Source organism: Desmodus rotundus, chromosome 4 (genome assembly GCF_022682495.2).
Source record: "Desmodus rotundus isolate HL8 chromosome 4, HLdesRot8A.1, whole genome shotgun sequence".
NCBI lineage: Eukaryota > Metazoa > Chordata > Mammalia > Chiroptera > Phyllostomidae > Desmodus > Desmodus rotundus.
The window spans coordinates 533,627-560,994 of record NC_071390.1 but is presented as its reverse complement, the minus strand read 5'-3'; the positions used below and the strand labels follow the sequence as shown (position 1 = coordinate 560,994).

At 59.9% G+C, this 27,368-nt stretch overlaps 1 protein-coding gene across 3 annotated transcripts in view; it reads left to right on the top strand.

Annotated features, from left to right (window-relative positions):
- The window catches only part of INPP5A (inositol polyphosphate-5-phosphatase A), a 149,572-nt gene that overhangs the window by 100,435 nt on the left and 21,769 nt on the right, over nucleotides 1-27,368 (top strand). For all 3 annotated transcript variants that reach the window (XM_053922290.2, XM_053922288.2, XM_053922289.2), the window contains 4 exons: nucleotides 3,157-3,260; nucleotides 8,320-8,372; nucleotides 9,975-10,094; nucleotides 20,363-20,447. In XM_053922290.2, the coding sequence (XP_053778265.1) occupies nucleotides 3,157-3,260; nucleotides 8,320-8,372; nucleotides 9,975-10,094; nucleotides 20,363-20,447 (362 nt within the window). The remainder of the gene's footprint in view (nucleotides 1-3,156; nucleotides 3,261-8,319; nucleotides 8,373-9,974; nucleotides 10,095-20,362; nucleotides 20,448-27,368) is intronic.

Below are 27,368 nucleotides of genomic sequence, written 5' to 3'. Positions count from 1 at the left end.
CACCAGTGAGACGAGGGGAGCTGTGGAGCCACAAAAAGACACGGAGGAAGCTCAGTATATACGCTTGACCCTTGGCCAACATGGGTTTGAACTGCACGGCTCCACTTGTGTGGATTTTTTCAGGGAAGACCAGGACTATTTTGGATCCGCTTGAGAGTTAGTGGGTGCAGAGGGCCAACTGCAGGCCTGGATCCCCACTGTTTTACTTAAGGGACTTGAGCACACTGGCATCTGTGTGTCCATGGGGCTGCGGGGGAGGGTGCCGGGGGAGCACAGAGGCTGCTTTGGGCAGTAAAGTCACTCTGTGTTAAAGTCACCAGTGTGTGCTATGACAGTGGTGGATGCGTGGCATCGTGCACATGGGAAACCTGCGTACAACCTATGACAGAGCCAGTGCCCCGCCCCCCCATGACAAGTGTGGACCTGAGAGAGGGATGGTGTGTCCCCCACGAATGCAAGACATTAATAACAGAAGCGGTGAGGGGCAAGGATGTGGGAGCTCTACTTCTGCTCAGTCTTTAGTAATCATAGAGCTCTAAAAATAAAGTATGTTTTCAAACACAGAATGAAGGCCTCCTCTCCCACCTCACACCTTCCAATCTTTCTCTTTCCTCAAAGCTAACGAGCTTCCAGCTCAAGCACCAGCGCCCTGTGCAGCAGCCCCCTGCCTGCATTTACATAAAACACTGTGGACTGATGCACACTCTGCTGCCTGGGAGCGGCGCCCGGCGGGCTGTCTGCGCAGCACACACCTGGCACACGGGGCGTCTGCCCAGCACTCTGCTGCGGAGCCGCGCGCCCCTGTGCAGTACGAGCTGGTGGCCACTGTGACTACTCAGTCTCTGCCAGAAGGAGCCCTGTGCCTGAACAGGCTCTCAGAAGAATGTTCCCTCATCCTCAGGTGCGGGAGACCCGCACCCCAGCTGTGAGCTGCAGGGCCCTCCAGGAGAGAGCAAGGTGTAGATGGGCCTTCCCCAGGGGTGAGGGGTGAGCCCACACATGTTCATAGTGCCGGGTGATCGGTGCCACTGGGAGGTCCATGAGGTCCCAGAGCCCGCAGCCACCCTCTCAACCAGGACACTGTGCAGGGGACCTTCTGGGAGGGGCAGGGACACCCTTCACCTGTACATTTGCCTCATGGACCTGGGCAGCCCTTGGCTCTCCAGATAGGCCACAGCTCAGCCCTGCCCAGGCCAGGCTCCCCTTTCCCATTCTTGCTGCTATGCTGTCTCCCGGCAGCCCCCGTCCCTGCACTGGCAGTCGCCGCCTCCTTCCCTGCTACCCCGGCCCCTCCATCAGCCCCACACTCAGGCCTCTCCCTGTGGCCACACACGTGAAGTGTGTCCCCTATGCCATAGGTGAGGCTGTCCCCAGCCCTGTGCCCCAGGATCCAGACCACGTCCTGTGTTTGTGTCCCGTGCCCTTGTCCACGTCCTTCCCTGTCCCATGTGTGGGTCCACTCTGTGTCCCATCTCCATGTGACATGTCCGGGACCCTGTCCTCTGTGCTCCCAGGGGGCAAAACCATAGAAAGGGACTGGGGGAGGCACAGCGGGGGACCCAGAGTGCATGAGAACCACACATCGCCAGGGGGATGCCAGCCCTCCCCAGGGCATCTGCCCCCACCCCGTGTCCAGTCACCTGGGCCGGTCTGCCTTCAACCTCCGAAGCGTGACACCGCTGTGTGGGGCGGGTATTTGTAAGTGCTGCCCAAGTGCTGAGATGGATGGCGGTCCTGGAGGCGCTCCTGTGATTAAACGCACTTATGCGCCATTGCCTGTGCAAACGGGTGTTACGTTGTTTGCTGTGCCCACCTGCCCCCATACCAGCCTCCTGACTAACCAGTCTGTCTCCCTTGATAGGTGTTCAGAGGGGACAGTGATGAGCTGGGAGGCATCAAGGGACCAGCTTTAAAACGAGACACACTGAGGTCACGCCCATGGTTGGGGAAATGGATCAGAGAGCAGCAGCGCAGCAGGCACAGCCCTGTGCTTGGGGAACAGCTCCCTCTGTCCTGACTGCGCTGCCTGTGTTCCCTGAGCCACTGAGCATCTGTCTTGTGCAGGTGATGCCTGGCCCTGCTTCACCCTTGCAAGTCCCCTCCCTTAGTGGTGTGCTTTTGCCTGGGGCTCTCTCTCCACCAAATGCTGCCCAAGACACTGCATCCTATCTCCTTCCTGCTGATTGCCCCGTTGGTGGGCCCATGGGTGGGTGATGCACCAGAAACGGCAGGTGCAAGCTGCTCATGGGGCAGGGAGCACGACCCTCAGGACCTGGGACAGCACCTCTAGTCCTTTGTAGGTCTCCAAGAACATGCTCAGAGCCCAGGGATGCCACCTTGTGCCAGGCACTCCCAGCCCAGGAGCAGGGGCACACGTGACATGGGCTGGCAGTCAGGGGGTCTCCCTGCGGCGGTCACAGCAGCCCTGTGCAGCCTGGGATAGTAACACAGCATCCTGGGAAGACACCGGCAGCCCTCTGCAGATACAGGCCCCAGAGAGCATAAGGAACAGATTCATACGTTTCTTCCCCAGACCCCGCCATGGCTGGGAGAGACTGTTCCTCTAAAGAAACCACCACAGACCGGCCTGTGAGAACACCAGGCTGAGCCCTCTCTGCAAGGGGGTGGCCCAGGGTGTGGGGGGTAGGGGTGGCCCAGCAGGGCACCTCGTCTGGGGAGGTGAGGAGGTGCTGGGCAGGCGGCCAGGAGCTCAGCCCAAGGTGCTCCCCCTCCCCATTTCACATAAAACCCCCTCGTCCTTGGACATGAGTGATGTCGGCTGGATGCGGGGAGGAAATCGATGTTATTAAATAAATTTGTATTAAGGTATGAGCAAACGGTAATTCCACTGCCCTGTTAAACATATTCACGGTTTTAACAGAGGATGCCAATTAGCCCCTGTAAATCTGCAGGCTGGGAGCTGTTAGCGGATAATGAAGTGGAGTGTCAGATTCCGGGTGGTGGACCGCAATTTATGAGCCACGATCATCACCGAGAGCAGCCGGCCTGCCGGGTCGGCACCCCTCATCAGGTCCCCTGGGAGCTACCTTGTTCCTCACAGGGCCACAAGGGTGGGACACAGGACCCTGCAGCATGGGACTAGTTGGATGGGGCACAGTGCCTGGCTGTTCACACCATTCTTCTGCTCTTTTCCAGCTAAGAAGTATAAAAAAGTCACTGGCAAAGAGATCTACTCAGACACGCTGGAGAGCACGCCCATGCTGGAGAAGGAGAAGTTTCCACAGGACTACTTCCCTGAGGTGCGTCCCGGGGGTCCCTCTGGCCACCGCCTTCCGGAGCATCTCCTTTTCAGGGTGGTCACGTGGGAAGGGGACCTCAGGGCATGTTTGTGGGTGGACTCCCCATCTGCTGCCGCCCCACTCTACTGCTCTCTTCCTGGGAGGGTTGGAGATGCGCGTGGGCTTCTCTGGGTTGTCTTAGCTGAGCGCAGAGAGGGTGCGCAGTGTTTGTGGTTAGAGCAACTGGCCAATTTTCTGATTGCTGTTTCCTGGCAAAGGAACCATCCCCGAAGATGTAGGCAAATAATTATCGGTTCACTTGGGGCCTGGAGTGTGAGCGGGTCAGTCTGGCCAGTGACCTGCCCAGCACAGGGACACATGGGGCATGTTCCTTTCCCGAGTGCTGGGCGCAGCCAGCGAGAGGTGCAGCCAAAAACCTGGAGCCTGGTGCCGTCCACAGGTCCCAGGCGGCGGTGGCTGCGCACAGATCAGACACGGTCAGGAGGCGTTTTCCTGGGCCCGGTGCACTTCGAGCGGGCTTGTCACTTCCATGTAGCCGCTGCACTGCACACATGGCTTTGGGTCCTGTGGGTGTCGGGAGCCTCAGAACCAGCACTTCCAGTGTTACCTCATCCTGGTAGTCGCGTGTGGGTCCCGAGTTGGTCACCATGTCCTTTACCGTCTGTTCAACTGTGGTTGGGTGTGATTCTGTGACGGAATCCCTTGGGGCTGAGATGGAAGGCCTGCGTCTCCGCCCCCCTGTGACAGAGGGGGGCTGCTCAGACCCAAGAAGGATGGCTCCCCAGCCCCTTATGCACAAGGACTGCCCACCGATCGCTCAGCAGATGCCCCGCCTGCGCTGGGAGCAGACCTTCAGCAAGGCCACAGCTTTATTAACTTGCTTTATGACCCGAGCCTGGGGGAACAGGTTGTGGCTGTCCTCATGAAGGACGGGCCCTCTTGTCACGCCAGGACATAGCTTCCTCATCCACTGTCCCAAGCCAAGGACGCTGTGTCAGAGGGCTGGCCTCCTGCGCCTGCTGCCCTCAGCCCCCTGCTGTCTCTTGCTCACTGTGAGGCTGGAGGAAGACATACCCAGAAAGCTCTGGGGGCTTCAGTGCTTGGCCTTCCACGATTAGAGCCGCCTCTGTGTCTCCTGGGGTCCTCCCTGAATGTTGGCCACGGTGGCATCCAGTCTGGATGGTACGACTGCATGTCCTTGGGAGACACTGAGGGACACGAAGTCAGTTTCAGAGTCCAGTCACGGCTGAGCTCCTGACCCCTGTCCCGATCTAGGCCCACCCTTTCTTATTTGAGGTCCGCACGGGAGTCTCCCCGGCTGTGGCCCTCACCTGAGGGTGACCGGAGGCCTAGATGAACAGTGGGACCTGGAGGTCGCTGGGGATAGGACTGCAGTAGCACTGGGAGTCTCGGCCTCTTCCCAGCAGGGGGAGAACCGGGGTGGTGGGGGCACAGCCCTGAGGTGGCCAAGGAAGAGGCTCACATCGTCCCACAATACCCTTGGCAACATCCAGGGTCCCGACCCTTCTTGGGCGATGGCACAACACCCACTGGCTGAGAAGCCCCTAGGGCCCCTCTTTCTTGGTCATGCACCACTGGCCACTTGAGGCTGGGCTGGGGATCTGGGTTGTCCTAGCTCTTCGTTCTCATCCTGGGGTACATCCCTAACCCAGAGGGGGACTCACCACCCCTCTCCCAGGGCAGCTGAAGTTCCCCAGCAGTGGCAGCGATGGCCACGGGCACCTGGGAGGGAAGGCAGGGCCAATGGGGGTGGCCGGGAGGCTGGCCATGCCCGGGTCCCAGCAGCAGGGCTGGGCGGAGCGGTCCCATGGTGGCAGCGGACAGTGCTGGACAAAGGGCCCACATCTGGAAACCTGGGGCCACCCTACCACCAAGCATTTTGGTGTCTTTGCAACTTTCTTCTTTCATTGCCACTTTAAAGTGTTGAACTGTTGCAAATGCTGAGGAAAGGTAGGGAGCAATGCACAGGGGCCCTGCCTCCAGACTGAGGCATTTGGGCTTGGCTCTGTAGGCTGCCCTTCAAGACCAGCCCTCCCTGCCCCCAGACCTCCCTCCGTCCCAGTGTGGGCGCTCCTTCCCCCTTGGCAGGAGCTTCTCCAGGCAGCTCCCTGCACAGCAGAAGGGCCTGTCTGCTTCTCTCTCCCCTGCCCTGGGAGGGACTGAAGGGAACTCTCACTGAGAGCACGGGGCCTCCCAGGTTCTGTCAGCGATGTGGTATTTGCAGCTGCAAATACCTAGGCTCCTGGTGTCTCCCGTGGAAGGTGGCCCATCGTGTTCAGGCACCTGTGCCCCCTGGTCAGGGACCAGTGTCTGGAGGCATGCACTGTGGCCACAGCTGGTCACCTGCTCTCCCTCTTCTGCATCTTCAAACCAGGCGTTCAGCTTTACTTGAACACATTTGGGGGGAGGGAATTAGTTTAAGACGGATTTCCCTTTCTTTTATTGCCATCACTTAAGGGTAATCTCAATGCAATTACCACGGTGGAGGCAACTCCAAATCACTGCAGCCCTGCATCTTTAAACTAACAGAGCCCCCGCTGATTTATGGCGGCTCTGGCTCGCCTGGCTTGCGGACGCTGCCTCTAAGCAGCACTCCAGACACCGCAAGGCCGTTGTTGGAGAGCAGGTCCGTGCAGTCCATCAGGCCAAGGCGTCTGTCCTCTGCCCGTGGTGAGAAATTGGTTGTTGCCATAGATCACAGCACTGCGCCGGGCTCTTATGAAAGATGAATTAATTTCACTAATGTTCCAGAGCGGGCCCTTCACGGGGAAGGCTGTGTGGTGATAACCTTCCCGCAGCCTCCCTTTCTCGGGCTGATTTATGCCGTCTTTTAGTAGATGAAACCGCTGGTGTTCCCATCCATCTGCTGCCTAAAGGAATCCTATTAACAAGGGATCTGAGCAGAGACTTAATATTGTGAGGTGGGAGGCGCAGCCGCCCCCACTCCCCACCCAGGTGTGACGTGGCTTTCACTGCACGCTGACAGCCTCTCTGAGAGCTGGGTGGCCACCCCAGCCACTGCTGTCCACGTCCACCACTGCCCAGAGCCCTTGGTGGGATTTCAGAAGGTGGCCAATGGCCAGAAAGCTCAGCACAGAGACTGGAAGGGAGCCCCTGTCCCACCCACATGTGCTCTGCCCCGGGGGGTGAGCTCTGCACCTCGAGCGCCTACAGGTCCCGCTGTGGGCTGTGGGCTGTGGGCTGAGGGCGCCCTGTCCCTGAGCTGAGGGAGAGCAAGGGGGAGCTGGTCAGGTGGTGAAGGAGAGGGGTAGGGGGAATGGGAAGCAGCCACAGGGGTCCTGGAAGTCTTTGTTTCTGAGGCTAAGGAGTAAGCGAACCCTCCAGAACCCTCCAGAGGCTGGTGTGCTGAAGGGAGGGGTCGTGCTGGTGAGCAGCGGCTTCAGGACCAGCTCTTCTTCCCAGAAGTGTTGGAGCTTGGAGGTTATATCCTGAGGTGTCCCCACATTCCAGTTAGGTCCAGAGTCTGAGGAGGAGGGAGAGGTGATGTGGGGGAGGGGGCAGGAAGGAGGGGGAGCAGCCCTCGGGGGGGCCCCCCCCCCCCCCCCCCCCCCCGGCGCAGGGCCTTTCCTGGGGGGTTGGGAGCCTGCATTTGGGAAAAACCTCACAGGGTCCCCGGGGAGGGGCATCCTCTGCTGCCTGGGGCCTGCCTCCCACACCGGGACAGGGGAAGTGCCCAGGGTGGGGAGAGGGTGCTGGCTGTCCAGGAGGGGCCAGCCGACAACAGGTGCACGTCAAGACCCTTCTCCCTACTGAGCAAGGGGTCTGTTCTGTACTGTTTTGGACAGATGTCCCTGCCTCCTCCCATGACACGAAAAGATGCAGGCCTCACCAGGTGAGGGCGGGTCTGTCCCCATCCAAGTCCGGTCTGAGAGCACCAGCCACCTGAGTCCCCGGATCTGGCTCCTCCCACCCCCTTGCACAGTTCTTAACCTCCAAGCCTCAGTTTCCTGGTCAGTAAAATGGGCACTGGTGGCCCTCGCCTGTGGCTGAGGGGAGGATTGAACATGCTCATGAGCATCGGGGGCACCACCTGTTGACCCCTGGGTGTGGCCCCGTCAGGCATGTAGGTGGGGAGCAGGGCTCACAGGCCCGGTGGACACTGCATCAGCTGGCCAGGATACCATGCAGCTGGCCCGGGGCTCCTGCAGGGGACAGGAGGGAACAGGACGTAGCATCTAGCTTGTACACATTTGCCAACACGGAGTTTGTGGGCTATGTGTCGGCAAGGCTTCCCTGTGTCTCCTGGGTCTTTGTAAAGGGTGCTGGGGAGTAGCCCCGCTCAACCAACTGCTTAGGTTGTGAAGTGACCCTGTTCAGTGTTGCTATTTAAACTAATACTAATTAAGATAGAGTGGCAACATTTCCAGTGCTCAGTGGCCCCGGGGGGCCAGTGGTTCCCTCCCAGTGGGTCTCTGACCCATGGATGTGGAGGGCAGTGAGGGTCCCTCCCCATGCACCCCATTCCCCACTCCAGGCCTCTCAGGTCAGGAACCAAGGGAGGACTGTGGGGAGCTGGTGGCCTCGTCACAGCTCCTCTAATAGAGGCCCCCTAGGGAGGTGGGAATGAGGAAGCGGCAGTTAGCACTGCGGTTCTGTGGCTCACTGCCCACCCGTGTGGACTGGCTCTCCTGCGGCAGACCCAGGCCCTGCGCTCCTGAGGTGCCACACGTGGAAAGCTCTCTCGGGGGCCTTCATGCCAGCCGCGTACCCGCTGCCTGGGACATCTCTGTGCAACACAGCTCAAGGTTCCCGTGGCTCAGCCAGAGTGCCCTCCTTGGAGCCCAGGCCAACCGGCTGTGGCTCCTCGTAGCTTCTCTTCCATGTGGGGAAGGGGCTGCAGCGATGGTGGTGGCCATGCGTGTTTGTGCTGGTCCCTGCGCTACACTGCGGGCAGGGGCGTGGTGTCTTAGCTCCCCTGAACTGGAAGACTGCGTGTCCTCTGAGAAGCCTCCACTGTCAGGTGGGAGGCAGAGGCTTCTCCTTCCCTGCTCACCTGAGTGGACTGTTTATTTTTCAGTGCAAGTGGTCGCGAAAGGGCTTCGTCCGGACAAGGTGGTGCGTCGCGGACTGGTAGGTATCTCTGCTAACCTCTCGTCCCTGCTGTGAGAGGTTCCGGATGCCCCCCTGCCATGCTGGGCACTGGTCCTGGGTGTCACCGCCCCACCTACCGCTGTGCCGCCCAGGGGCCAAGGCTGCCCCTCCAGAGCCCCTGCCCTGTGGCCCTTTGTGCTGCCGGTGACTCCGTGGGACACAGACTCTTGCCTACCTGTCCCCGAGTCCCTGAAGGACTTGCATGACATGGCATTGGAGTACAGCCCCTGACCACAACCCAGGCTCCTCCTGGCAGCCCCACGCTCTGTGGCCCCACTGCAGCCACATGCCACTGTGGGAAGGTGGCCCAGCACCGTGTCCTTTGGGACTTGGGGCACAGCAGCAGTAGACCCTCACCCAGTGACCCCAGCTGGGCCTTCCTGTGGGCAGCAGCTCTCAATGGCACAATAGGAAACCTCAGAGCCCTGTCCTGCGTTCCTGCCTGACCGAGAAAGCCAGTGCTGCCCACCCTAACATGCGCTGTCCGCGGTGCCGGGCCCGAGGGCCATGGTCTGCACTGAGCGCTTGGAGGGCACATGTCCCTGTAAATGCTGCTGACGGGCTTGTGCAGGCCAAGCAGGCCAAGGGCGCACACCCCACTGGTGTGGGGGGACATGGGGCAAGGCACAGCCAGGGTCAGCAGCTGGCTCCACAGCCAGTTCCCCCCACCTGAACCTGAGGTGCCCATCAGGCTGCCAGAGTTGGCCAGTGGCCCCAGCTGGCAGAGGTCAGGTGGAGCAGCGGGCCCTCAGCCCCCAACTGTTTGCACATGGGCTCCTCCCTGGGGCTGTTCAGGTCAGGGGTCCCTGGAGTAGGGGGCCCAGAGAGAAAGGGAACCTCAGAACTGCCATCCTTGTGACCTCGTCTGGGGAGGGCAGGCCAGCACTGCACCCTTTGCTGCAGGTCACACAGGCCACAGGTGGGGGAGGGATGGGCAGGTGAGGGCCAGGAGCCTGGGAGGGGCCCTCCTGCATCTCCATGGTCAGTCCTATCTCACTGGGTTTGGGGTCTGGTGGCCTCGGCTCTGCAGGTGACTGTGGGGTGGACACAGCAGGGCTGGGGGTGCCTGCACCCTTGCCTCACCACAGCCCTGCAGCAGCGGAGGCTGCAGGGCTTCCCCTGGGCTGGGGCTGGGGGGTTCTCATTGGAAGTGAAACGAAGCACTTAGTGGCCCCCAGTCACAGGACCCCAGCAGTGAGCACTGCTGCAACTGTTGGCTGAGGGAGCCAAGGCCCCTCCCCTCCCTCTCCTCACCCCCTTCACACCCTCCTCCCCCTCTGACTCCTCCAGGCTCACTGGCTGCTTGAGAAAAGCTGTGTCATCTGCACTCACACAGTTGTTTGAAGAGGGCACTTCAGGCCTCACCTGCCCTCTGGGCAGACATGTCCCGCTCTGGGAGCAGCTGAGGAGGACAGGAGCATGGGGCACAGGTGGCTCCACCCCCAGCCAGCCCTGGGGCCCTGGCCAGGCCTGGCCCCACACCCCCCAGGAGTTTGGGCAGGGACAGCGTCCGAGGGGCCGCACCCAGCGACCTGAAGCTCTGACCCTTTGTCACCGAGTCTCCTTTCTCTGTGTCTGCAGCACCTTTGACTTGGTGAACATCCACCTTTTCCATGACGCTTCCAACCTGGTGGCGTGGGAGACGAGCCCCTCTGTGTACGCCGGGGTCCGGCACAAGGCCCTGGGCTACGTGCTTGACAGGTAGGTGCGCCTCCCAGGGGGACGAGTAAGCCACACGCGTTCCCCTTCCGTTTTCCTGTTTACCAAAAGTGTGAGACTTACTGATGTTGACCCGTTGACACCACACGCAAGTCTCGACCCGTCCCAAGGCTCGAGCAGTCCCTCCCAGCTGGACTTAGGGTGGGTGACCTCGTCATGCCTTCTCTTCAGCTTTGTGGGAGAGAAAAGAAAACAGCCAGAGCTGTGGCAGGAGTAGACGACAGCTGGGGCATCTTGCAATCTGACGTTGGTGGCTCGGCCATGAGTGGTGCTTTCCCATGGCTGCAGCCCAAGCGCTGCTGCTGGAGTGGCCGGGCTGGTGTCTGGGTCCCTTAAGTGTCCCCAGCTGTGCACAGTCAAACCAGTGAGGCCCAGCCTGCCCCTCACGGTCCAGCTGCCCCGCCTTGCTGCTCGGGTCTTGGGGCCCGGGCCCGGGGCCGTGTACCTCTAGTGAGGGGTGGGGAGCAGCCTCAGGGGTCTTCAAAGCGGGGGAGCTGCTTCTGCCTCCTGCCCAGTCTGCCAGCAGCCTCTCCCCACTCTCCTCTCACAGCTGGCTTTTCAGGGCCCTCTTACCCTGAACCCCGTGAGGTCCTCCAACTATCTGTGGTGGTCCGTTACCTTTCACAGGGTCAGAGCTGAAAAGCTGTCCCTGGAAAGAAAGGCAGCACCTCGAACTCGATGTACAAGTGGGTTTGGTCTGCAGGCCAGGGTCCCTCTGGATTTGAAGGTGGGCCTCTTGCTGGAGTTCATTCTAGATGCCAAGTCCCAGGGCTGCTCACCTGCTGCCGAGCCCTCTCCACCAGCGTCCCGTGACCTAAGTGACAGTCAGCCATCCACTTGGGGCTTGGGACAGCTGCCCCCACAGCCCAGCAGTATCCCCGTTTCTGCCTCGTGATCTCAGACTTCCCCAGGACCCAGTCCGTCCCCACCCCTGCCTGGGAACACAGCCCGTGCCCATGTGCTGAGTGAGACCTGTGGCTGTCCTGCTCTTTGGCCCATGTCACCAACCAGCCCCTTTCTGGCACCGTATTCAGGTAACCTCCTGCCTGGCCCCAGCCTCCCCTGTGGTGCGCAGGCCCCTCCCTGCAGGCTCCTTCCTTCTGGATTCCTCTCAACAGGGGGCGCCCTACACAGGGTCAGAGGATGGGGTCTACCACCCATGCTGCCATTAGCTGGGCGTGTAGCTGTAGTGCTGGCTGCTTAACCCGGGGAGCCCTGAGTGAGAGCCTGTACCCTGTCCCAGCACCCAGGTCCCTGCTGCCACCTGCCAGGACCACCCAGAGGTGACAGGAGTGGGGGTTGCAGGGTCTGGGTGTCCTGCCCACCTAGGGCCCAGCCCTCAGCCCCTAATGCAGCCTCCAGGGTGTGGGCTGGGCTGGGATCAGAGGTGCTGATCTGAGGCAATGGAGAGGCAGAGCAGACCTGAGCCCAAGCCTGAGCTCTCCACCTGCCTGGATAGCTGGGACCCCGGCCACAGGAAGCCATCCCACTGCTTGGTCTCAACATGCTGACCCATGACCACCCGTGATGGGGGCTTCCATGTCCCTCTGTTGCCCATTCTCACCCAGTGGGCTCTGAGCCTCCAGCAGGCAGGCCCCAGCATCACTGCGTCTGTGCCGAGGTCCTGGGAACTCGAAAACGCAAGCACCGCCCCAAGCAGGCTCACGCTGTGGGCAGCAACCCAACAGTGCTGCTGTGCGGCCTGGTGTCTCCACCGGGGGCAGTGGAGCCAGCAGGTGTGCGCTGGCACCAGGCTCAGGGAGGCCACCATTCCTGGGCAGGCGGCCCTTGCATCAGCCATGGCTGGCCTCCCCGGGAGCTGCCAGAGCCACCATCTCTGGACTGGCCGGCCCGTGGCCAGGACAAGGACTTGGTTAGGGCACAGCTGTGTGCGGTCTTCTGGAAGGCTGTACGACTCTCCCCGGGACCTCCCACGGAGCCAGGGCCGAGTGTGAGCCCTGAGCAGGCTGGTCAGGGGACCATGATCCAGCTGTCAGTGGGTGTGGCATTAGTGTCGATGCCCCAGACTGCTGTTCCTCTGCAGCCTCTGGGACTGCAGCCCTCGGGTTCCGGCCCTTTCCCGTGGCTCTGCATTCCCACGCACCGCCTCTGTGGGGGCTCGGCCAGCCGCAGATCCGGCTGCGTGCAGCACAAAGAGCGGCTCTGTGGGAGTGTGAATACCGGGCAGCCCTTTCATCAGGGCCGCTAACCTTTTGGCAGCCACCAGCAGGCTGCATTCTGTTCTGCCGAGTGCAGGACAATGCCCGGCCGGCCTTTTGAATGGACGCTGCCACCAACAGCGCCCCAGACACTCTGGGAACCTCAGGGCGCATTGTCTGTAGGCGGTGGACACAGGGACCGGCCTGCCTTGCTTACTCCATCTCCCCTGGAAGCTCTGTGGGTCCTTGCTTCCGCCCGCTGGTGGCATCAGACCCGTCAGACCCAGAGGAGGTGGCCCGCCAGCCTGAGGTTCCCCCCAGGGCAGCTGCTGGAACCCAGTGCCGACGCTGAGCGGCGCCCACGGCTACGTTTATAACTGCCCTGCAAATCCAACGTTGCTCCGAAACAGAAAGCTTGTTTAAAAAATGGAGAGAAACTTTTTCTCTAAAGTCTGTCAACTCTTTGGAAGTGTTTAATTGCCCAGCAGCTCCAGGTGTGCACACCCCAAGCCCTGGGCCCGCAGCCTCATGACCAGTCTGGCCCAGAGTGCCCCTTTCCCCAGCCTGGGTCGTGGGGACAACTTCTTGCCGGAGGTGCGGGAAGACGGGTTTTCAGTGTTACAAGAGCAGCCTAGGGACCCTCTGGGGGGTTATTACAAGTAATCTTTATGTTCTTTGTGCAACTTAATTTTTTTAATATTTTTACTTTTAATCTGGTTATGAAACTTTTAAAAAGAAAACAAGCCCCTCACAGTCAGGTTGAGGCTCAGGTGAGCGGGCTCCCGGGTGGTGGGGTCGCTGTGGGCCCTCTGCTCCAATGGTGGGGGCCTGCAGGTGTGCTCCGGACATGGCCCAGCTCGCAGGAGCATCCAGGGCATTACAGCGGCAGCAGGGGCCTCGGCTCTCCACACCCTTCCTGAGGCTGCGACTTCCCGACACCTCCTGGAGCTGCGGGCCGTGAAATGAGACTTTTCTCCACAAGTGACAGGGCTCTTCTGTCTTCCCTTTGAGAGGGGCCTGGCCTAGTTCAACAGAAACGTTTTTACATCACAACTGTGAAATCTCAGCACAAAGCACCCCTTTGTCCCCCCATTATTTTCTCACAAATACAGTCCATTGTCACAGTGCCGAAGTTAATTTGATCAACATTGGGACATTTAACTTTTATGTCCAGTCAAAAGAGTTGTTTCATGCTCATTTTGGGCATTCAGAGGAGATGATGGCCAGAAAAATAATGGTGCAGCGGACAATTCAGGGCAATTAGTTTCCCAGGGAGCGGTGATGTGATGCCGGCCGCCCACAGGCTGCCCACGGCCCCCTTTGTCACCCCGGCCGGTCATCAGTCAGCTGTCAGCTTGCTCAAAGGCCCCCGACCTGAATGTGTCTCTTCAGCCTGTTCCCAGAACTTGCTGGCCATCGGCGAGCAGAAGAAAGGCAGCAGGTCCTAGGCAGAGGCCGGCTCTGCAGACAAGATGCTAGTCACTCTCTCTGCCACCTGACTTCCCGGGTCGTACCCCCAGGGGCCTCAGCCCAGAAGCCCAGGTGTCCATCGCCACGTCTGTTTGGAGCCCAGCTCAGAAGGACATGCGGTCCAGGCCAACAGGCCCGTGCCCATCCCCACCCCTCGCCCCCACATTCTCAGGGTGTCGGGCAGGGTCGCACCCCAGGAGGACCTGTGAAGTCCAGTTGCAGCTCCAGCAGATGAGCTCATTGCTGTGTACGCATCAGAGGGTGACAATGTCCAAGCTGTGTCCTTTATTTAAGAAGAGCTGGTCCACGTGCCCAGAATAGTGCAGGAGGCTCGATGGCAGCCACAGCCCCTCCCCTCAGCTCTGTCTGGTCCACGTCTATCCATGTCTATCTTGTGGGCCCTTTGCTGAGACATGAGTCGTGGACGCCACGATGCCCTGTCGTCCCCACCCTAGACCCTTGTCCTGCCCTTCCCGTGCACACAAACCACTTTTGCAGCCTGCTGGCCTGCGTGGACGCCCATGCTCCGTCTGCGTGCTTTGTCGTCAGCACTGACCCATGCTCTCTGGCACACGCTGAGTGCCTGCACCACAGCGTCCCCTGCTGCAGTGCCGCCCCTCCACGGGCCCTGCTTTGGGCCATCCACAGGGCTCTGCTGCCGTTCCGGACGGTGTCGGGAGCAGTGCTTCTGGCTGTCGGCTCTGCCTGCTGCCCGGCACTGTGACCAGCTGCACACATGGCCCCACCAGGCTGGGAACAGGGTGGTCAGCATTTCCCCAGAAACTGTGTGGTGGTATGTTGGCTCCTGCATTTGCTGGGGCTGAAGGGTCAGGGGCCCAGAGTCAGGCCTCGCTTCTGGGCCAGCTGCCGGACTGGGGTGGCGGCTGAGCGGGGTGTAAGGCATGGTTCTCACTGGAAAAGCGTATTTGATGCTGTAACGCTATTTAAAGAACTGGTGAAAGTGAGGCTGCTGACAAAGCCCAGTGGGCCCCCAGCTAGGTGCACCAGGTGGTCTTCTGTTCCTACTTTCCCCGAGACTGTTCTTGTGGGGACAGTTGTCACAGGAGAGTGGTGTGAGAGGGTGGGCAGTGACTTAGTGACTGAGGAGTACTGACGAGAAGTACCCACCGGACCACGGCTCCCGCACCTGAACAAGCAGCTGCGCGGGCTAGAGACCATCGCAGTGAAAAGCCAGGAGCAGCCTGTCTGCTCAGCTGCCACACCAGGAGCATGGAGCCAGTGGCTGGAACAGCACACAGTCCTTCCTCACAGCTCTGTGGCCATGGGTGTGTGGCCCTGGAGAGCCTGCTGATGGCCACTTTCACCCATGTCTTCGCAGGCCTACGGGGAGCTTCTGTTGTCTCTTGTTCTCAGGCTGCTGCTCTGTCAGATCAGGGCCCCACCCTGTGGCCCATCTACCGTTCACCACCTGCTGACAGGTGTCCCGCACAGACCGGGGGGGGGGGGGGGGGGGGGCGGGGGGCAGACCTTAAGCAGCCAGGACAGGAGGCGACCTTTTGGAAACGTGAGCAGTTCTGTGGAATGCCTGTGGCAAAGAGTGGGTTTTGGCGACCAAGGCCTCAGCAGTGAGAACCCAACCTGGTCCAACTCTCTCGGTGCTGCTCGTTCAGGGTTGCGGCTGTGCTCAAAATGTGTTGACTTCTCAGAGTCCAGGCGTTGCCTGTGATTGGGGAGCCCACAGCAGACAAGGTGGGTGCTACTCGGCCCACCCAGCTGCAGGAAGTGTGTGCTGGGGCCTTGGAGGGTCAGCCCCAAGTGCGCTCTGCTGGCCGGTCAGTGGCCAGGCCCGGGAGGTGCCCAGGGCAGTGCTTGTTGGAACTGCACATGGTGCCCCTGGGGCCAGCACAGGGACGCTCTGGCTCCTCGTGCTGACGCTGATGCCGGCTTGGGTTCTGTGGGCAGGTCTGTCCTGTTTGCCTCTGCACGTGGTCCGCTGTCCTCGTCCCTGCCTCAGGAAAGACCGCCCTCCACAGGCACCCTCGTGCTGGCTGGCGTCAGCAGAGGACTGTCCACGGGGCCCTGCACCCCGCCGGGCCAGGGCCCACGCGGCGTCAGGCAGCATGGCACCAGCCCACGCTTCCCAGGACGGCGAGGCAGAGCACGCAGTTCCTTTACAGCAGGTTCGATGAGACGTTCAGGGTTAAGGGAAGCTTCTAAGGAACTGTGAAATGTTCTGCCCTATTTTACTAATTTATATTGTTGACGTTTTTGCTGATAAAAATTGTCAGAGAATGTGGTCTCTACCAGATCTGAGAGACAAATGCAGTGTTCTTTGATTCCTAATTATACGGAAATGCCATGACATCCCGTGGGTAGAACACAAGAGCAGAAAGAAACAAAAGGAGCAGCCCCCGTTGGTGCGTCTCACCACAGGGGCCCTACGGCGGCAGCACGGCTCCAAACCGTAGCCGCTTCCGGGTGAGAGCCGCGGTGGTGGCAAGTCTGTGCAGGGACGCCAGCTCCGTCGCTTGAGGCAACAGGTCAGGGTCAGAGATGCCGTTGTCACGGAGCAGTTAAGCTGGGGCTCCTTGGGGGTGTCGTCTCCGCTACTGGGGCATCGCTGGGCGGGCCTTGGTGACGCAGGCAGTGTCACTGTGGTTTGTCTCATGATGGAATCACCTGTCAGAGCAGAGAGACACTCCGTTTCCAAGGCCCCCAAAATTGATTTTTATGGCTATTCTTGTAATTCCCTTTTTGAATTAGGCACACGATATTGATGTGGGCCTACTTTTTAATCATAATAGCTCCTGACAAGGTAATTAATTTTAAAACAACGCTTTTTTTCTCCAGGTCCAAAAGGCACTCTGTTGAAATTAAAAGTGAGGCACAGCCCGGCACTCAGGCGATTGCCTGGCCAGTGGCAGCCCTCCCCCGCCACCAGCGCGCCGCCTCTCAGACCCGCTCGTTATTGATGGGCTCAGGCCGTCACCCCGAGGAGAGCGGGGCCCTGGAACGATGATCAAGTTTAGGTCTCTGATGACAGAGTGACAGTTCTAGACATGCCGACGGGCTCCCCCCCTGCCACCGCACGGCCCTGTGGGCGGGGGAGCCCTGGCCGTGGGAAGATGGCGTGTTCTTTCTCCAGACACGTAGAGGTGTTTAAAGTTTGTTGAGTCAGATAGTAAACTTGAAATTTGTTAGCTTTTACAAAAGGAATTTGCCTCAAAATGGGCTCCACTGCCCACTTAGCCAAATGGGAGCTGGCTTTCTAATTCGCAGGCAGAGTGTCAGCTGCTTCCAGCTCCTCGTAGTGTCTGACTTGCTCCCCGTCAGCAGGGTCGACCTCCATCGAGGCGGCAGTTTCGCCCTGTCATCAGCCGGCACCCAGCTCCAGCTCCAGCTCCCGCCCCGGAGCAGCAGTGCCTCACGGGCGGGAGGCCCCCCTGGTGTCCTGTAAATGCGCCCCAGGCTGTATGGTCCTTTGGGCCTCGCTCCAGGCCAGGCCGTGGCCTTGCTCTGCACCTCTGCCCCTGCAGCTTCCGTGTGGCCCCCAGGGCCTCGTGCCCGTCCCTCCGCTGGACCATGAGGGATTCTCAGCTGTCCTGACCAAGTACCACAAATTCCTCAGAGCCTCCTGCTGGTGACCCTTGGGTATCCTAGGGTTGCCAGGCTCCTGGGACTCTGCTGTGGACAGATGCTGGGGCAAGGGGACAGCAGGCTTCTCTGTGGGCTCAGCCAACAGTTGGAAATCAGTCAGCATAACAAGCGGAGATGATACCTGTTTCGGTTCCTCAGAGAAGAACAGTGTGATTGAAGCCTGATGAGTGGCCCCCGACGTCCCGTGGTCCAGACGGCCGGCACCCAGTGTCGTGGGAGTCAGGGCTTCGGCGGGTGTGCCCCGAGCCCGCAGGGACAGGGCTCCCTTGAGGGGGCAGAGCCATCACTGTCTTCTCACTCCCAGTCACGGTTTCTGCACCAGGATCCGGACCCCCGACGTCCTTGCAGTTGGGGGCCAGCAAGCCCGTGACCTCTCCTGGTGGGAGGACGTGCCTCTTGACCTTTATAGGAGCCTACGCAGGTTCTCTGAAGTGTGTGTTTCTTCTAAAGATGTTTAACACCAGAAGAAAAGTTTATTTTTTCAAGATGGCTGTGATAGCTGGGTTCCCGTGGACAGACACTGAGACGCAGGCCTCTGTCCCCTCACCTGTGAGTGTGGGGCAGGCAGTAGGCGAGGCTGGGTCCGTAGCAGGCCTGGATGCAATGCTGGTCCCTGGGGCTGAGAGAGGCTGGGTGTCTGCCCTCACCGCTGATGTCTTCATTCTCGAGCAGCATCTCCTCCACAGAAAGACTTAACTTCGAAACAAGCCAGTGACATTGCTGGTCACCTGCACCGTTAGCAGCAATCTGTGAGAGTATGTCCTTTCCCTTCCAGTTAACGGGGTCATTCCGTGTTATCTCAAACTCCTTACTAAAAAGGAAGACAAGTCTTCTCGTGGGATTCATATGGACTGTAGAGCAGTTAATGTGCAACAGAAGTACGAGAGCAGCCGAAGGGATTTTTAGAGGGATTGTGACAAGAACGGTTTCCCTATAAAGGCAGGTTAATTACAAGTGCCCAGGATGGGTAAAGGATCCACAGAAAAGAATAAGGGAGTCTCAAAAAGACCCAGGTCACTTGGGGAACTTCGTGCTTTGTGAACTCAGGGGGAGGAGCATTGAACGTCTACTGGCTGGTGCGGCTCCACCGACGGCTGCGCAATCGCACCGGGACCCCTGCTCCCCCCAGGACTCCAGGCTGGTGAGCAGCTGCTGTGAGGGCCACGGGCGGGGAGCTGCTTGTGACCCCAGCAGGGAAGGCCTGTGGAGAGTCGGCCGGTTTCCCTGCAGAGAAACTAAAGCTTCTGCATAGATGGAGTGCAAGACCAGCAAAAGTCGGAGGGTTCACCTGACGACTTACAGGGAAAGTCCTGGAATTCAAAATGAAGAAAGCAAGGAACTAAAAACAGGCTCTGAACGATAAGAGCAGAGAAAAATGCAGACTCTAACAGGTGTATGAGAGGACAGCCAAGCCCCTGCAGTCACACAGATTGAAACAAAAACGGTGTTTTCCCCTCAGATCAGACAGGTTACAGAGAATGGGGCAAGTTCACCCTCAGGCATGTGCGGCTGGGCGGTCAGCTGCAGGGCCGCTTGGGAGCACCTGGGAGCCAGACCCTGCAGGAGGCGCAGACCCGTCCCCCCTGTCGCTTACCTCTTGTTTCTCAAGTTGATGGATCAAGTTAGAAAAGGCCGAGCCAGTGACTCCCAGCCTGCCATGCCCGTGCGCCATACAGCCACACCGACCGGCTGTGCAGAGGGGCTGGGATGGGAGGCGTTCCCTGGGAGATGATTAGAAGTTTCCGAGTGACTCTGGTGAAGACATTCTCCCTGGCTTTTGCCTGCCAGGTCCATTTAACTTTCAAATCCATCTCAGGCGGCCCACCCGCAGCTCTGCCTCAGCCAGCATATCAGTGAAGCCAGCAGTGGGGTCGCGACCTTGGAAGCGGGGTGGGGGTGGGGGCCAGGTCGCCTCTCCTGCTGCAGCGCAGACTCCCTGTTACGCTGGTTGACTTGTTAGCAGAGGTGCTCGCTCCACTTTGCAACCAGATGCCCTCAGAGCAGCAGTCACTGGTGGTGGGGGCAGGGAGGGCGGGGCGAGCAGTCCTCCGCTTCCATGCCTGAGGGCAGGGGCGATGCTTGTTGCATGCATGCTTTCCTTGGAGAGCCCATTCAGGAACATGCTGGGGTGGGTTCAACATACAGAGAAGAATGTTTTCAAGCCAGGCCTAGAAAGACGAAAGTACCGTTACCTTAGAACTTGGAAACGTCCAAATGTGGATAACTCGTAAACACCTTCAGAGCAAGTCCAGGCATCCCTCCCCACCTGGGAGGGACTGTCCACAGGCAGGTGAAGGTGCCTGGGGTTGCTGGGCGCCGTCTCTCCCACATGCTCCCTCTGGCCCGCCAGCCCATCCCCCACTGTAATCCCATGGGTCACTGCACATGGCATAGGTGCCAGCGCTATGGTACCAGCTTCTGAGGAAGGAAAGGGCTTTGATGTGCGAGTCCGGCCCCTGTGCTTGGGCAGGTCTCAGGGGTTTCAGCACTGGGTCTTCCTGGACAGGACACCTGCCTTCTGAAGGGCCCAGGTGCTGTGTCCTGGCCTGTGGGGGCAGTTAGGACTCACAGTGTCACCCACAGTGAGTGGGATGAACTGGCGCCAGGTCTTGTTGGAAATAGGACAGGACTGCTTTGAGCTGGTTCTGCCCTTACAGGCCTTTGTACGTGCCAGCACATCAGCTTCCCGCTGCTCCCCTAAGCCTGGGCGCCCAGTGCAAGCCTTCATTCACGGTGCAGGCTGTGGTTTCCACCAACTGTGGCTTCCATGCCGCCCTGGCCCAGTCGACAAGGACGTGTGGGCAGCACACACGTGTGCTGGAGAGAACCCTGCACTGTGGGTGGACATGTGTGTCCATGGTTGCTGTGCTGAGGGTAGGGGTGCATGTCAGCTGCCACAGGAGATGGTAGAAAATGCACTGGTGGAGCCAAGATGCTGACGCCCGGCTGCAGTGGCCAGTCGGCACAAACGCACCATATAACTTGTCTCCTTTCTCCTCCCAGGATCATTGACCAGCGATTCGAGAAAGTATCCTACTTTGTCTTCGGTGACTTCAACTTCCGACTGGATTCCAAGTCCGTGGTGGAGGTAGGCCCCCAGCCCCGGCTCATCTGGAGCCCACGCATATTTAGCAGCGTAGAAAGGCAGCGAAGACATGCCGTCCTTTCAGGGCATGTCCAGCGTTGTCACTCCCACTGGGCGTGTTTACGGCAAAAAGTCCCGATAAAGAAACATCTTCCTGTCAGCAAGGGGGCCGTCCTTGGGGTCAGGTGTGTGAGGCCCCTTGGGTTCTACAGGCACAGGCACTCAGCTGATCCTCTGACCTTTCAAGTCGACAGTGGCCAAAAGTACCAGGGAAGCAGCTCTGAGGGCCAGCTCTCCGCAGCTGTGTCTCTGCTGTCCCTCCTCCTCACACGTCTGCACAGTGGTCAGGCTGTCTCCTTTAATAGACTGTCACTCCAGCACTGGGGACTTGGAGGCCATGAGTGTCTCGTGGACATACACGCAGGGCCAGGTGGGATCCCCGTGGCCCCTGGCAGTGTGTCCTCACTAAGGAACAGTGCAGGTGGAAACCGTCAGCCTAGCAGCCAGTGCATGGTGGCGAGGTTAGAAGGCTGGGCTTGGCACAGCCCTGCTGCATCCTAGGAGTGTGTTGGCCTTGGCTGGGAAGCAAGGCCAGTGGCCAGCTTCTCCATGATGGCATCGGCTGCAGGGGTGTGGGGACAGCAGGATGGGGACTCTTGTGGCTATTGGGTTGCAGGTCTGATGCCAGCTCTCCAGCAGCAGCCCAGGGGAGCCCCCACGTGGAGCCTGCATCAGGAGGCAGGGAGGCCGGCAACCATGTGCCAGGCAAGCTTCCCAAGGGCTCAGCCCCACACCTGGTACAGACCGCGGAGTGTGTGTGTGGCAACCGTGGTGGTGACAACAGCGTGAAAATGCGGTCATCCCTCCGAGTTACTACCTTCCCATTAGCAGCCTCGTCACAAACACCGCTGCACACTAACCCTCCACTCTCAGTATAAAGTGACCTCGAAGACACGCTGGGCAGGCTTCCATCGCCCTTGTCCCTCTTGGTGGACAGAGATGAAGAATACGGTATTGAAACCCTCTTGTGACTGAATTAAGTGGTGGCCCCTCACGAAGCCGTCCTCACGCAGACGTGTGTGAGTATTCGCCAACCACTAGAGTGCACAGTCCCCCGACATTGGGGGGCCGTGGCTGGGCCCGGGGCAGCGGCTCCAGCCCACAGGGAATATCCTCGGTAGACCAGTGAGTTCCACTGGGGACCACGGAACTCTTTCTCTGGGGCTGTTGAGCTTTCTTTCCTAATTATGAAAGTGAAGAGCGCATCAGTCAGGTATCAGGGACCCCATCAAAGGCCCTGCTCCCCTGTAGAGAACCAGGGGCAGCCCCTGTCCTGTTGAAACCACCCAGCGTCTGACACCAGCAGACCCTAGAGCTGCTGCAGAGGCCAGTGCCCTCAAACAAGGCCACCTCCACCAGGAGGGAGGTGCTGCATTGCTGGGCCATTGCTGACGGGTCCATGGAACCAGGGCAGCTGCTGTGCTGAGGACGGCCCTCTGCTCAGTGGCAGGGTCTCCTCTCAGAAGAATGGAGAGGGGCCTCAGGTGACCGAGGAGGACCCGTCGGTGCCACCCTGTAAGCTGTGTGTCGGGGAGGCCAGGAGTCTCCCAGTGGCCCTTGCGTCCTAACAGAGCCGATGTTGCAGGAGAGGGCAGCGCTCTGGACTGAGGGCAAACCATCCGGGGCCTGTAGGGCACCCTGTGGGCCCCTGTGCAGGCTGTGGAGCTAGGTGCCAGTGGGGGGCATGTGGTGTGAGATTCGTGGTCAGTGGGGCCTGGTGCCTTTGGGGCACTTGTCTGTACAGTTGGGGTTTCCTTTTTCTCACTTGGGGGGTGCGTGGGCGTGACAGTGGAGGCCCTGTGCTCTCAGGGGGGCACTCCTGTGGGGTGGCAGCCCACTAACAAAATCGCTTCTGTCGGCCGCCTGGCTTGCCACCCCCACACGTGTACCCAGCACCCTTTCTCCCAGGAAGTGCAGCCACGGGCGGGGATCCAGCCTCAGTGACCGCGGACTCAGAGCCTGGCAGGTGGCCAGCCCCCACCCCAGGACTGTGCGCTCAGCTGGGCCCCAGACACTCTTCACTTTCCATCTCCTTCCAAGTGAAATGCCTGCTGAGTATGGGACAGGGCGGGAGCGCGGCAGAGAAGCAGGCCCTTGGGCCCAGGTGCAGGGCAGGAAGGAAGCCGGGTCTGGAGCTCCATGCAGCCCCGAGCGTCCGCACGTGGTGCGCCCCTGTGGGGTCTCACACCGCCATGTGGACGGGGGAGGGGCAGCCCTGGGCGGGCACTGGGGTGTGGGCAGTGCGCCTCCATCTGACCCGCCTCAAGTGCTTGGCTCCTTGACACTGCCACCAGCCTGGGCCTGCCCTGGCACTGTCCCCTCTTCTCCTGCTGGATGGGTAGGCAGAGGGCCTGCAGTGGTGACCCCTCTTAGGACACACTCCTTGGACACCCACGTTAGTGCCCGCAGCGCAGGTCCTAGGGACTGGAGAAGGCTGCACGTCCCCCACCCATGCATTCTTGAAGAAGTCTGTGCCCTCAGCTTGGCGGGTTGCCCCTGGTTGTGTTCGGGTGACCCAGGGCAGCATGACAGGCGCCCGCGCACGTCCTGGCCAGTGCTGGCATTGGGTGTGGGGAGAAGGCCTCCCTCTGAAGAAGAACATCAAGGTGACATTTTGGGTCAACTAGAAGCCACAGCTTGGCTTGGTTTCCTTGCCGATCCCACCAGGAGTGGCAAGGTCAGCTGCCCTGGTTCGGGCACTGGCTGTGGCTGGCTGGCACAGACGGAGGGTAATACAGTCCATCCCAGGAGCGAGAGGCCAGTGAGCTGGATGCCGGCGGCAGTGAGTCAAAGGTGGTGATTGTCCCCCTGCGGCTGGAACAGCAGCGGCCCCAGGAGGGGGACAGGCAGGCCGGGCCCTACAGCTCCCGTGGCCCCGGGGAGGACACCTGCTGCAATTTGTGGTGAGGGCAGGTGACGACGGGGTCGCCCCAGTCTTGGCTGCACCCGCCAGGGAAAGAGGCGCTGTGTGCCCAGGGAAGACTGGCCCCGCAGATTTGCGTTTCTGATGCAAATTAATGCAAAGTTGCCCGCGGAGCAGAGCTGTGAGGCCGGTGCTGTGATCCATTTGGCACCGCCTAAGCCATAATTAAAACATACACAGATTAAACACGAACGTCATATGCTGCCCGAGGGGCCGTGCATCAGGGGACTAATTAATAATGTGGCTTCCATCAGCCCGGCTGGCGGGATCTCTCAGAGGGTATGTTTCATGCCTGCGCTGTGGCAACTGGCAGCTGGGGCGCTCAGCTGGCCGCAGTGACAGAGAGTGACAGCAGTGCCAGGCACTCCCGTCTCCGCGCAGCCCGGCCGAGAGCGCCCACCTGCTGTCCCTCACCGCCCGACAGTGATGGTGAGAGATGTGTTTTTGGAGGCTGGCAGCCGTTTTCAGAAACCAGTTGCCAGTCACTGACAGGTACACGTTTGGTCAGGTGCGCGGTGGACCTGGTGAGAAGCGGGTCCTGGGAGGAGCTGGCTCAGAAGCAGCAGTCGCCCAGGGGCTCATGGGGCTGCGGTTTGTTGGCCTGGTTTTTGTTAAGAGTCTTGGTTTAAGACAATAGAATTATTAGTTTACATCATTTATTTTTTTAATTTTGTTCTAAAGAGACCTTTCTTTGATCTGTTTTGATATAGGTCCTGTGACAGTTAAGCAAAAATGAGGCATGATTCTATCCTTACCTGTGATGGCTCTCCTGGGTTTTTCTTAGAGGGTTTTCTTCCAGAAAGTTTGCTTTATAAACATGCACCAACGCTCCCAGCCAATAGATTGATGTCAGAATAATTATCCCCATAATTACAGAAAAGGAAGAAAAAAGACAAAGCGTGTGTACCCCCGCCCCCCCCCCCCCCCCCCCGCCCGGCTGTTCTAGGAACTCGATTTTCTGTGTCATAAGCAGTTCTGTGCTCAGGGGTCTTTAGTCCCCTGTTCTGGGTGTTTTGCCGGGAGCAGTGCAGCCCCACCCAGATGGTAGGGGGGCTAGGTCTCTGCCAGGCCTGGTGGCGGCTCCCTAGGCCACCATCCGTCGCTGCCAGCACAGGTCTGTGCCTCCTCGCACACACCCTCCCCACCGGCTCTCAGCCCAGGTGTGTCTGTGGAAGTGCAGGGACGTTCTCAAGAGGCCAAGCCAGAGCACAGCAGGTCCCGCTGGCACCTCTCTGTGGGCAGAGTTTCCCCTCCCAGCACCCGCAGGACGCCAGTCTTGAGGAAGCCACCCTGCTTCCTGGAGCGAGAGCTCTGCACTGGGTGCCGGTGCGGGCGTCGCTGTCTTCGGGGGAGATGAAAGGGCCTTTATGGTGCATTGTTGTTCTGGACGGACAGTGGACAATGTAAAACCAAAGGGAGGAGGCGCCACTGCTGCCGGCAGGGCCCTCAGAACAGCGCCACTCCAGGATTGCCGCCAGCTCTGGGCCCTTGGCTGCCCGCCTCCCAGCCCAGTCAGTGCCCTGGAGACTCAGCAGAGACCTCCCTGGGTGTGTCCTGCAAGGTCCTGTCCTGGGGGGGCCAGGGTGAGACCCGCAGGACCAGGTCTCCTGCTTCCCCGCCCCTGCTCCTCGGAAGCTGTGGTGCGTGTGCCCCAGTGTCTGTCTGTCTGTGGGAGGGAGAGGGCTGCACCTGGGCCAGAGTTCACCTGGGGTCCTGTGCACGGACAGGCCATTGAGTCACGCCGTGCTCTGCACGCGGGCAGAGGTGTCCTGGGGGTGCCTCGCCCCAGGCCACTGGGCTCACCGCAGATGCCCGTCTGTCTGATGAGCACTGACTTGTCGGGGAGCAGCCTGTGTCCACCCCAAAAAGGTCAGTCAGAGAACTCACCAGGTTCTCAGCGCTTCCCTCAGACCCACGGCTCAGCGGTGACGAGGGCCGCTGCTTCCTGACTTCCGTCTCAGGGCCTTCTGCCGAGCAGTATGACAATTGCTCGCCTGCCTCCTGTTCAGGACCTAAAATAACGTCTGAGGACATCAGTTCCCTAGGAATCAGTCACCAGGGCTGCTAATGCTTGTCTTAGTGTTCCTCAGACTCAGACAGGGGTCTGGGAGACGAGGGCATCTGTCCGCTTCCACGCTGAGCCCACTCCGCAGTGCCAGCATTCACTCTGAGAACCTCTGCAGACTGCTGCTGCGGGGCCTGGCCCATCTGCGGCGAAGCTTTTAGTCCTGGATTTGGAGAGGAGGTCAGCGGCCTGGCTTGGGACTGACACATGTGGGCCTCAGGCCGCAGCGTGACCCCTGACCCAACCGCAGACACAACACGGCAAGACACACATGTGCGGCTGATGTTCAGCACTCCTGGGAGACGTGCTTGAGCATCCAAGACCATGTTTCTCCCCTCGAGCCAGCTCTGTCTCCCAGGGCTGTTTGAAAACGTCACACTCAAAAGGTAGTGATTTCCCACAGACTCGACTCGGGGAGGCACCCACGCACAGACTGTGTTCTTCCCCCTTTAGCGCCTCTGGGATGTCAGCCGAAACGTTCTGGGGGGCCCTTTCTATTTGTAGACATGTTTATGGCTGGAAGGTAACCAAAACTGGCAGGATGATGAGAGCTGGGGACAGTGGCTAGTGACTGATGTGCCATCGCCAGGCTGGTGTTCCAGAGAAGTGCTGCCCCTAAAGTCTGCAGGGCTCCCCTCCCAGTGGACTCGGGATCGAACCGGCGACCTTGAGGTTTCTGGGACCACCGACACCCAACCCACAGAGCCACACCAGCCTGGGCAAGACTTTGTTTGCAAGACCTGTCTCTTTTACACGCTTCTCCTTTCAGCTTTTCCTGAGTCAGGCCCTGCGGACATCTGTTTGTGACTGAAATTAGCACCAGGCTGGCTGGGCCGCTCACCCGCCTTTGTCCCCTCGCCTTTGTGTCTGATTTCATGCTATCAGAGGGCCTGCATGTTCTTCAGCGTGACACTGTCAGAGGGATGAAAGCTCAGGCAGGGTCTTGTGGGAGGGATGGGCGTGAAGGGTGGGGCAATGTGTCTTCGAGCCCACCCACCCGCCCCGCACGGCCAGCCTACAGATGCCCTGGGAGCGCTGGGCTCGACGCCCTCCAGGAAGGGCCGCTGCCCAGGGCCGGTCCTCGTGCTCCTGCGTCCTGTGGGCCAGCCCACAACGCGCGGTTGGCGTGGGCGTGTCCAGGCAGAACCATGTTGCAGTGTTACTTAGTTCAGGTCTCAGTTTGAAAAGGAGACAAGTCCGATCTCCTGGAGGTAGTCTAGCTGCTAAAGAAGATGCAAGGGCTGCCCTCAGCAGTGGCCTGTCGTGTGTGCAGAGCTCGGGGAGCAGAGGCCAAGAGCACAGCAGGCGTCGGGGTTCCAGGCCGAGACGCAGGGCGACACTCACAGGGCCTGAAACAGCCTGCTGACACCTGGCCTGACTGGTCCTCTGACTCGTCTGTACCCAGGACGACAGGCTCAGAGCTCATTTGCCAGCAGGGGTGACCAGGGACTTGGCAGAAAGGGCGCTTTCCATGCAGGCTGTTTCTGGGGTTTCCCGGTGGCGCTGCAGCACCCCGCACCCCAGCTGCCCCTCGGCAGCCCGCAGCCGTGGGCCTGCCCTGCCCGCCCTAGTTGTCTTTCACAGCCGGGGCTGAGAGTGGGGTGTCACTGCCCTGGCCAGAAGCATGGGGAGGACAGTGAGCGTGCCCCAGTGCCCCCAACTCAGCCCCCTGGGTCCCGACTCCTCTCTGTGCCGTGCCCTTGGTGGTCTCGAGAACCTGCACCAGGGCCTGAGGGAGCCCGGAGACCTGTGAAGGCTCACAGGCCGCAGCTTCCTGACTGCGGAGAGAGGAAACCTAGAGGCGTGTCCCCCGTCCACATGCGGCTCTGTGGACAGAGGCAAGATGAGCCATTCCTATTCAGCCAAACAGCGTTTT